Source organism: Engystomops pustulosus, chromosome 5, assembly GCF_040894005.1.
Source record: "Engystomops pustulosus chromosome 5, aEngPut4.maternal, whole genome shotgun sequence".
NCBI lineage: Eukaryota > Metazoa > Chordata > Amphibia > Anura > Leptodactylidae > Engystomops > Engystomops pustulosus.
The window spans coordinates 52926376-52938382 of NC_092415.1; the positions used below are offsets into that span (position 1 = coordinate 52926376).

The 12007-nt window shown below is 39.9% G+C and overlaps 1 protein-coding gene across 7 annotated transcripts in view; it reads left to right on the top strand.

The window, feature by feature from the left end:
- Positions 1 to 12007, top strand: part of NOL4 (nucleolar protein 4) — a 161680-nt gene that overhangs the window by 88739 nt on the left and 60934 nt on the right. For all 7 annotated transcript variants that reach the window (XM_072151988.1, XM_072151989.1, XM_072151990.1 and 4 more), the window contains exons 3-4: positions 10601 to 10712; positions 11550 to 11662. In XM_072151988.1, the coding sequence (XP_072008089.1) occupies positions 10601 to 10712; positions 11550 to 11662 (225 nt within the window). The remainder of the gene's footprint in view (positions 1 to 10600; positions 10713 to 11549; positions 11663 to 12007) is intronic.

Below are 12007 nucleotides of genomic sequence, written 5' to 3' on the forward strand. Positions count from 1 at the left end.
CACAATGCCCTAGCCAAAGGTTGCCCTCATACACAATACCCCAGCCAGAAAATTCCCTCATACACAATACCCCAGCCAGAAGGTGCCCTCATACAAAATGCCCTATCCAGAGGTGGCCCTCAAACAATCCTACAGTCAGAGGTGGTCCTCATACACAATGCCCTAGTGAGAAGATTCCTTTATACACAGTGCCCCAGCCACAGGGTGCTCTCATACACAATGCCCCAGCCAAAGGTTGTTCTCATACACAATACCTCAGACAGAAAATGTCCTCATAGAAAGTGCCCCAGCCAAAGGATGCCCTCATACACAATGCCCCAGCCAGAAAATGTCCTGATACATTTCCCCAGCCAGAGGGTGCCCTTATACACAATGCCCCAGCCAGAGGGTGCCCTCATATACAGAGAGTACCTTTATACACACCATCCCAGCCAGTGGATGCCCTCATAGATGGTGCACCATATGTATTCTAATACATATTTACAAAGCCGGAGGGTATCCTCTTACACAGCATTGTAAAAATTGCTATTTTTGTGTCCTTGTAGACATTCCTGATTTTTGGAGCTCTATAAGAACCCCCTTTATAAACCTATGGTAAATGTTCATATGGTATGGTAGCACCTTACCACATGTCATCTTGTGTCGAGGTTTGGCCAAAAAGTAACATTTTGGTTAAAGCGAACTATTCTGGCCTTCTTAGACATCAGGAGACATTGACTGATGGAAAATGTACAAATTATATTGGATGAGTATATGACAGTATCTGGACTGCACAGGGTTTTCTCTAATCCTTCCTTGCAGGTGAATACAGTCTCGGAGAGATCCTTTTAGACCAACACAGTTCCCTGCTCCATATAATTGCATCACATTTACTGATATCTATTTCTGTGAACTCTCAGAGAAGACTGCATGACAAAATCCACATCAAAATGCAGACACTGTCTTGTCTTTGTTAGGTCAAATGTATCAATCACTTGTGCTTGGATAAATTGTGCTACTTTTGCATGATATAACTGTAGTTTTTTCCCCACAATATGACCTGCATGACATTTCTCTACCAATTTAACATTCTAATTATTCTCCCAGACTTAGAGTTAAAACACATCAGACTCCTGAACATTTCACTTTCTTGCTTTGAGAGTGTTGAAGAGCAGTTCAGCAGTAGAGCACTGTAACGCTGCAAACTCTGCATCAGGAGTGTTTTCAGACTCTGCAGTTATCCACAGGATAGGGGATAAGGTGATTGTGGGGGTCTGACTGATCATGAGAAAGGGACCCCCAGAAATCTGTAGAATGAAGGTCCCCTTTTAACTTAGGAATGGAGCAGAAGGGCAAGCATGAGTTCTATGGCTCCATTCAATAGTAAGAGAGTCAGAAATTGCTGAGCACAGGGCTTGGTTATCTAAGCCACTCCAATTCACTGCCTATGTGAGTGCCAGAGATACCCAAGCATTGTGCTCAGCTATTTCAGACACTCACAAGCTATTGATTGGAGATGGATGCATGCTACATCTATTAATGAGAACAAGACCCGGTTTCTCCGGATTGGTGGGGGTCCCATTCTCGTTGTTTGACAAACTTTTATAAGGCTGGATGTGATGTTACACAAATAGGAAGTGTAGGAACTTCTCTAAAACTAAATCATAGCCATAAATACAGCCTGGATTTCTCTTGTAAAATGTATGATGTATCTATGTGTCCATATCCTAATGTCATAGGAACCAGAGCAGACGGTGCAGCTGCTCCTGTCATCACTGCTCTCCGAGGTCCTGAAATGCGTTATGTACATAGTGGGTCCTATCAGCTGAGCCGCACAGCTTGCTATGTTACCTCACACAGGCTGGGTTATGTCACTTCACATCTTGTCCACAGTGTTCTCTGGTGGGTGATTAACCCCTTAACGACCAGGCCCTTTTTTGTTTTTTACATTTTTCACTCCCCACCTTCAAAAATCTATAACTTTTTTATTTTTACACTTAAAGAGCTGTGTGATGGCTTGTATTCTGCGTAACAAATTGCACTTTATAGTGATGATGGGAGATCTATTTCAGTGCCATAGATGAATAGAGCAGCAGGTTGCACATTCTGCTCATTTGGGGATACCAAAAACCCCCATTCTCATCATCTCAACACTTGGACCCTCAACGTTCACCAGGTTGTCCCCTACCCTGTGGATAGAGGAAACTTGATGTGGCTGGATAACCCCTTTAATAGTACTTCATTCAGGGCAGGATTAAGGTTGGTGGAATACAGCTCCCAGTAATCACTATATACACCACTATCTACAGCTCGCAGTAATCACTATATACAGCCCCCCCCCCAGCAATCACTATATACAGCTCCTAGTCATCACTATATACAACTTCCCCAGCAATCACTAAATACAGCTCCCCCAGCAATCACTATATACAGCTCCCAGTAATCACTATATACAGCCCCCCCAGCAATCACCATATACAGCCACCCAGCAACCATTATATACAGCTCCCCCAACAACCACTATATACAGCTCCCCAGTAATCACTATATACAGCTCCCACAGTAATCACTATATACAGCCCCCCAGCAACCACTATATACAGCTCCCAGTGATCACTATATACAGCTTCCCCAGCAACCATAATATACAGCTACCAGTAATCACTATGTACTGCCCCCCCAGCAATAACTATATAAACTCCCCTATAACAACTATATACAGCCTCCCTATAATAACTATATACAGCCCCCCTATAATAACTAACTTTATAGAGACTCCTATTTAATCGTTCCCCCAATGGGCGCCGCCCTCATCTTCCCTCGCGGTGTCGGGGTGGATATCGGAGGTTCAACAAGTCTGCATTGAGGCATTGTAATGCAAACATTCCATATTCATAGCTATTACACAAATGTACATGTAAAAATAATATTTATTATGTGCTATGAAGTAACTGAGAAGTTAAAACAGTTAGTATAATTTTATTTCAGACAACAACAAAAAAAGAAATGGCGCAGTTTAAAATTCATGTGTACATTGATCTGCCGTATTCCCCTCATTCCTTTCCTCCAAGATCACTGTAACATCAGCTAAAAAGGCAGAACAGCCCCTGCCCTGTCATTACTGGCAGCTTAGGTCTCAGTTCTGTGATTTCAAAGCTTTAAATATTCAACGCAATCATTTGTTAGGTGCAGAGTGAATAGTATTACCATAATTTCTCATTTGTTGTCACATACACAATTGCAAATGCTGATATCAAGGATAGGGGAGCCTTATATCTGTCTGAAATTAAACAAATTGACTATCAACATTCATTTGCACTTACAAAGATACATTACTTTTATCACAGCTTGAACCCACTTTCCAAAAATCTGAAGTGGGAAAAAAAAAAGTTAGAAAAAAAAACTGCTTTCAATTTGCTGCACATAATACCTTGTTGTTTGTCCCTGTTTCTGAATTATGTAAAACAGACATAATTATACAGAAGTTAATAAACCACTTTAGACTTTCATAAATATAAGTCAATAAATACATGAACCCCAACATTAAAAACGACGGATTTTGATGCAATCCCTAGTTAAGATGCAAAGTAAAAGGGTTATCTTAAGATTTCATTTTAGCTCCCATCTACTGGATAGGGATATGATGCTGATCATTGGGGGTCCATTGGGACTCTACCGATCACGAGAACAGAGAACCAGAGAGGGTCAGGCCAAGCGTGAGTCCTGCTGCACCTCTCATATCTCCAGCAATGTAATAGAGACCCCATGTTCTACTGATCTGTGAGGGTCCCAGAGTTCAGACCGCCACTTATCAGCATCTTATCTTCTATCCTCTAGCATAAATGGCACAGCAGAAGACCAATGATCCATTGCATAGGCACAACAGGGTAGTTCTACACAACAACAGGGCCCCAAAGGTCTGGCAGGAGACCATCTCACATTCAGCCAGTCCCTTACTACTAGGGACTGTTTCTGATTAGTTGATCCACCCTGCAGGGGTGCACTGGGCATACCTGGGCAAGTGCCAGGGCCCAGAGCTGCTGGGGGGACCACATAACACTATACATAAGGAATCTATGGGATTGAGGGGGTCTGTATCTAATGAATCCATAGAGGATGAGGGCTGTCTATAAAATAACCATGAGGGGGCTGTTTGGGATGATAAACTAGGGAATATTTTAGGGAACAGAAGACTGTTTTAGTTTCTATATTCTTAATGCCACCACAGAACTTCACTGCAAAGGGACCCACTGAGGATCTGCGGCCAGGGACCTACTGAAACCTGAAGCCGACACTGCCACCCTGTAATACCATGTATACACAAAGATAATGAAATGTTCACATCCCATATAACTACTTCCAGAGATAATAACCTTTATGTGAATGTTTTATTTTCTAAAGCTTTGTTGCGTTTATGAAAACACAGAAATCAATTGCATTTTATAGAAAATATGTAACATCAATCTGTTACATCATGAGGCCTCATAAGCTGTAAATGAAGGGCACATTCGAGGGCTAACTGCAGCATGGATCAACGGTGGCCACAATTTGACTTGTTAGAGATTGGCCTCTTTTGTGTGGTTCCATAATCATGTATGTAAGTATTAGTTAAGTTAATGATTGGCTATTAGACAAGCTGATTGGTTTCTGAGTGTCTGACATTTGGGATCTCCACCAATCACAAGAATAGGACCCCCAGTAATATGGAGATTAGTTGGTCCTTCAATCATTAATGGGTGGAGCAATATTACAAGTGTCACTCTATTCATTAGTCTGGGAGTGTCTAAAATTGCTGAGAACAACACTCGGCTATCTTCGGCTCTCCTGATAGCGAAGTTCTTTGCTCGCCTATTTGCGACACTACTAAATAGTTGAATGGCGTGGCAGGACATATACTTGACCTGCCGTTTCATCAGTTTCCGGATTGCTGGAATTCCCTTTCATATGATCAGTGGGGTCCCAGCATTTTGACCCTCTCGATCCCCTTATTATCCCTTATCCTGTTCTAAGGGATAACTTAAATAGTTGGTACATCCCCTTTAATAGGAGTTTTTTCTGTTGGGACCAAGGAACCAGAAATCATGCTGTCTAATGTGTTACTTATATCTGCCCTTCCTCTCTAGGCTGTGTATTAGTCTATACTAGGTGTATGCCGCACTCCTTATTGTTCGTTCTTCAGTCTCCGCTTGACAGCTGATTTGACTTCAGCTCATCATGTTTTCATTAGGAGTTTTACTACTTTCATGTTAAGACACATGCTACAGACTTGATCAATTGTGTGTCCCAAGAGAAAGCTAACGTTTTGCTCTCCTAATCTCACTAATGTGTATTCATTACTCCCCCGTATGATCTATTAAGCCAGTTACTTCTTTTCTAGACTCTTTGCTATTTTTTTGCCCATTTTTTCAGTGTGGTCACATCACTTTAATACCTTCAGTGATAAAACCCCTATGTGTTAATGTTTCATTTTATAAAGCTTTGGTGATAAATGAGCTTATGAAAAGACTGAAATTGATTGCAGTTTATCCAATACTATTGCTGGTATATTATTATAGTTGTGGCTATAGTGGGCAGATTTCTGTGAAAACAAGTCATTGGCACATTTGAAAGGGGTACTGTGGTTGCCAAGTAAGGATAAATGTTCCAGCTCACCAGCCTCCCGAGATAGATCCCCTTAGGCACGGTTCACCCCATTGCAAGGGTGTAGTAACAAGTGAAAAAAGTTCCAAAAATCCAAAGTTCCAAAAATCTTTAAAACTCTATTTGCGCAAATAAAAGACATCCTGGTTTACAATAAATCCAATTCATGATTAAGAGCAGGTAACCTGCTTGAAATGCGTTGACAATTGGATTTATTGGATGTCTTTTATATGCGCAAATAAAGAAGAGTTTTAAAGATTTCCCAGAGCTGGATTTGGAACTTTTTGTACTTTGGTTGCCAGTTGAACCTTCTTGTACTTGTAACTTGCTAGATTTTGTTCTTGTCAAGTCTATACAGTATCAGGAATACCATACTGATAGATTGTGTTTCTTTATCTCTACCTCTCATGAATGTGAGTACAAATTTTAACAAATATGTGACCCATACTAAGGATCATTATGCAAATGCACAATTAGCACTTAGCTCCCTAAAAACTTGCTGTCAGATACAATTTAAAGGTTTTTTTAGGTTCATAAAGTTTGTGGAATTATTGAAAACTTTCTAAAATGCTTTATTTGAACCAGATATATAAGCATGTCAAGGTAAGAGACAGAACTGCACAAGTACCGATTAGACAAAGGCCTTCTGGTATGCTGGGCTACCGGATTGGCATGTAACCATTATGTAATGTACTGACATCCAGAATGTGCACAAAAATCACTCTGTATCCTCTTTGTGTCATCCTGAAAGCAGCTTTGTTTAGTTTTGTTCTCGTTCAAGGTTAAGAGTGAGAGATACAATCAAAGCGTTATGCTGAAAACTTGTGTTACTTTGTGGTTTCATTTAATGGCATATTCTTTACAATAATTTGAAAGTTGGTTACCCTATCAGAGACAACCCTTTCAAAGTGAGGGGTCTTCTCATATAAGGAAAATCCTATCCAATAGTGGTCAGAGGAAAAATCAGCTGATCGCTTGGGCCACCTATTGACTGCAGTGGTGTCAGCCAATTGACATGGAGGCACTTCTGCAGCCTTGTCATGACTACTAGGGACAGGTAGAGATATAGTAACAGGATGGGGGACTTTATGAGTAAGTAAGTAGGTTTGTTAGGAGGCTAAAAAGATATACAAAAATAGGTATCCAGAGAAAGGCAAAAGTCCTGAGGGCAAAGTCCGTTGTTCATTATTAAAAAGCTCTTCCCTTCTCCTAATCTGTCCACCAGAATAAATCAAGTAACTATAATCATAAATATTGGAACACTCCCAAAAGTTCCTTCTTGACATAATTTAGTGAATTCCCCATGACAACTTTATTTTAATGTAAAAGATACCCCTGGATACTGTTATGGTTTTAAGTACAGTTATACCATTGGAGATCACCCTACCCCTAACTTATTCTATTTCTTAAATGAAATGGCCACATTTGAACCCACTGAAGCATTTCTTGTCTCACTTGTGAACTGCCACCCAAAGCTATACGCAATGGGGCACATTTACTAAGAACAGGGCAAACCACACTTAATGCGATTTCCCTGTGTATAGTGCAGAAGGCGCCAGATTCAGGATTTCTGGTGCAATTTCTTCATGAATCTGGCGCTCCCTGCACTGCCCCGACAGAGTTCACTAATTTTTTGGGTTACACCTTTAAAATAGGGCGTGGGACACACTTCTGTCACAGGCCGACTGAGCACCGGAACGCCTCCTAATTTGTGTTGCATGATGCCTAGTACAGCTGCGCCACAAAAGGATCACGTGTGACACAATTGTGGTGCAGACAATTCTTGAATACCTGTGCAAGCAGTTTGCACCTAAAAGAATGTGCAAAGCCCTTAGTAAATGTGCCCCAATATTCTTTGTCCATTGATTTTTAATGTGGAAGAAGTATGTTTACTTCTTTTACATGTATGTATCATTTTATGCACCTTATGATTATATCTACCTTAGCAGCAGCTGCCTGACACTGAATACTGCAGTTATATTTACCATTGGTTATTCCAAGTCCATGTCAGTTTTCTTAGTTTTTCCTCTTAGTAAGTAATCTTGGGATGTGTGTTCCCTTGACAAGCTCTTAACCTCACATTTTCATTACATTAAACCTCAATTTACTCCAAGTCTCCCATCTCAAACCATTTGTCATAGTTTACTTTCCTCTTTTGGGGATGATGATCCATCCAGTCTTTGGCCTAATCTATCTGCCCCTCTCCTTGCAACCTACAAACTCAGATGAGATGACTAGATTGTGGAGAACCATCCATCATTTCAGGCTGCTTTGTGGAGGTGTGAGGTGATTCACTCCAGTCACTGCACATGAATCAATTCAGCCAATGAAACCTAAACCAAAACTCTGCAAAGAAATGTTGTAAGCGGTCCCATTTTCACTTTACCATCTATCAATGGGATGGTCTAAATCAGATATTTGAAGAGCGGGTTCTTTGGAAACCTCTACTGGTCTCACCATCTTTCTGCAGGGTATGGCTGAGTATGTTGGCTTTATTGATTGATTTGCACCACACCCAAAACTTTGCACCTCTGGTCTGGCTCATCAACAGTTAAGCCGCTGTGACTGACAGAGCTCTGCTCCAATCATTACTTGGGCCAAGACTCTAACTTTACTTAAATAATCTGCTCACATTTAGTTATGTGCTTGCTACTAACCTAGGTGTAGTTAACTCCTTGTACCCTGTAACTCCTAGTCAAGCATGACCGCGGCGTGCAAGTGTGTCCCCCGTGGATCGGACCCCCCCGGTGCCGCTGCCCCGGGTCCCGACGAGTGACCCGAGGCTGTCGGCTCCTCTTCTCGCCGGGTCCTGCCTTCCTGGCAGGACCCAGCTGTAAGTAACTGAGCATGCGCGGCATGCTCAGTTACTTACACTATACACTGCAATACAAGTGTATTGCAGTGTAAAGGCTTGAATAAGCGATTGGATGATCGCTTATTCAAGCCAAAAGGTGGAAAATATGTGAAAGTAAAAAAAAAAAAGATGAAATCATTTTATAATAATAATTAAATAAATAAAATAAAGTCCCATAATCTGCCCAGTTACACATATAATGCAAATACAGTATATAAAACACAAAAACACACAAAAAATGTACATATTTGATATCCGTATTAATCTGTACAATAAATCTAAATCAATATTGAACCCGCTCGGTGAACGATGAAAAAAAAACTATGCGTAATATACAATTTTTCATCAAACATCATCACAAAAAATGTTCTAAAAAGTGATCAAAAAAAGCTACGTTCCCTAATATGATACGACTGAGAAGAACAACTCTTTTCGCCAAAAATAAGCCCTTAACCAGGTCTGACAACATAAAAATACAGAAGTTATGGCCCTAAAAAGTTGTCAATAGTAAAAACAATGCGATATTCTCTAATATTGGTTTTGGTCAGGAAAATTGAGCAAAGATAAGAAAAACTATATAAATGAGGTAACACTGCAATCGTAGTGAACCAGAGAATAAAGATAAAATAGTATTTTTACATTACGGTGAGCGGGGGGAAAAAATGCTAAAAATCCAAAATAAAAATTGATGATTTTGTTTGTGTCCCCCTTGAAATAGTTAATAAAATCTCATGAATAAGCTAGAGACCCCCTAAATGAATTATCTATACATTGTATCTCATTCCGTAAAAAATAATCCCTCATATGTTTGCATTACCAAAAAAAATAAAAATGTATAGGTAGTACAATGTGACAATACAAATCTGCAGTGAATGGCGCCTCCATTCATTCTATACTTGGCCGTGCGCCTGTACAGAAGTTTACCACCACATATGTGGTATCAGTACACTCGGGAGGAATTGGGCATCAAACGTTGCAGTGCGTTTCATCATTTAATTTATTCTGAAACTGTCAGTTTGGCCTAAAAAAATTCCATAGTTTCTAAATCGCAAGTCCATATTGTTTTAACCCATGTGAAACACTTAAAGGGTTAATGGACTTAATAGAAGTTGTTTTACATACGTTGAGGGGTGAAGTTTCTATAGTGGGGTAATTTATGGGGTTTTACTATTATTTAGGCCTTACAAAGTCACTTGGAAGCTGAGTTTTCCCTCAAAATGTGAGTTTTGGCAATTTTCATGAAAATGAGAAAAATCGCACCTAAAGTTCTGCGCCTCATAACATCCTAGAAAAGTGAGAGGAAGCATAAAATATCATCCCAACATAAAGCAGATATTCTGTAAATGTAATTTATCAAGCTTTTTGGGTAGTTTTACTTCCTGTCTGGAAAGCAGAACATTTCAAACTTGGAAAATGAAGAATTTTTACCAACTTTTGCCAAATTTTCACTTTTTTTCAGAACGAATCGCAAAACGTATCACTTAAATTTTATAACTAACATGAAGTACAATGTATCACGAGAAAACATTCTCAAAATCACCTGGATATGTTAAAGCGTTCCGAAGTTATAACCAATTATCGTGAGATATGTCAGATTTGAAAAATCGCGTCTGGTCATTGAGCTGAAAACTAGTGTCGGTGATAAGGGGTTAAAATGCTGTGCACTTTGCAATAAATAAGTGGGTTTTGATTGTAGTTTAGCCACTCTGTCTCTAGAAGGTTTCCCATCACTGGTTTAGGGTAAGTCCAGGGAAGTAGGTAGGGACAGCCGAGAAGGGGAAAAATCTTGGGTTCCTTTGTCTATCTGTTGTCTTTTCCCAGTGCCTGCATCACAAATGACTGCATTTAATTATATACTACCTTACAATAGATGAGACACAAACCAAACACTGATAGTGATAGATTCTATCCTCTGACATTTGTAGTGGCATCTAGTCAATCCATCAATTAGAAGTGGTGTCCACATCATTTGTGTTTGTGTGTGTCTTGGCCAGCATTGAAAAATGTTCCTCTTCTATCTAGTACATGATATTCACTCTTGTTACTTGCTTTCCAGTTAAAGCGATTTTGTCCTTTTCACTTAATATAGTGCTTGATCTTACGTGCTGGCTGTTTTATTTGTTTTAGATTTCAGAAACGTATGCCTTCCTTCCCAGAGAAGCGGTGACAAGATTTCTAATGAGCTGCTCCGAGTGTCAGAAAAGAATGCACTTAAATCCAGATGGAGGTGAACACAAAGGTAAGTCCTTTGCATCCAGAGGTATAAGATGCACAGACCCTTACCATGATATAAACTTGTCAGTGTCAAAGATAAATTATACGTATAAACACACATAACTCAAACTTTTAATTGCATATTTACTGCACAATTGCAGCAAAATATGACTTGCGTTTTTCAATGGCTTTTGTTGTGTTCAAGAGCAATTACCTGCACTAAAGAACATACAAAGATTAGGTTAGCCGACCTGGAGATTTGTGTAACCATACCTTGTGTGTGTTGTTAGTAGCAGCAGCACTGTGAACGCATTTACATTCCAGGATTGTAGCTGAACTTCTGTGTGAAATAGCTTCACTGGCCACAGCATAGCTAATCTGCTCCTTGTAACAGCAATAGCATACATCAGGACTGCTACCTAACATTGTCTTCAGCTTTGTATGGTCAAAACTGATGGTAGAATCCCTTTAAAGGAGTGCAGGTAAATGGTCCTCATTGCTATACAGCTGCTGCACAGTTTACTGTATTACAGAACCTTTTCCACCGTGCCCCACCATGTTCAATGTGATCCGGTCTGAGAGTCTCCATTGACCACAGACATTTAGCGAAACTGGTGCATGTGTATTGTTGACCGCATCCACAGGGGACACTAATGTGTTGGACCTTCCCTTGGTTGCCAAGTCTGGAGCCGGAGGTTCTGTAGTGCAGTAGTGAAATAAATTGTATAGCTGCTTATGAGGAAAACTCTATATTGGCTGTATTTTACTGATAATAAAGCAAATACAAAAGAACATAAATAGTAAAAAATAAAAGAGGTAATAATCATATATGCAAATTAACTGACAATTTGTATTCCTACAGATAATGGCAAGCCACCTACACTGGTAACCAGCATGATCGACTATAATATGCCAATTACAATGGCTTATATGAAGCACATGAAACTGCAGCTCTTAAATTCCCAGCAAGATGAGGTTAGTGACACTGTGGGTCAAAGTAAAAGTGACTCTCACGGAACCCTGACCCCAAAACACTTTGTTTGAACCCTACTGCTTGTGTGTACCCTATTATTTGGCAGTATCGTATTTATAATGTTTTTGGGGGCTAGACATAATGACCCTTACTATTCCATGGATATGTTAATATTTTTAGCCCAGAAAACCTCACTAAGTTAAGTAATATTTTAATATGACCAAATTCCATATGTGTATATTGATGATGCATCCAGTATTGTATAACAAAGTAAGTGGGAGCTACATGCAATGTTTAGGAAAACCGCTGCTAATCGGAATGATAGAGAGTTGAAAAGTGGGTTTTCT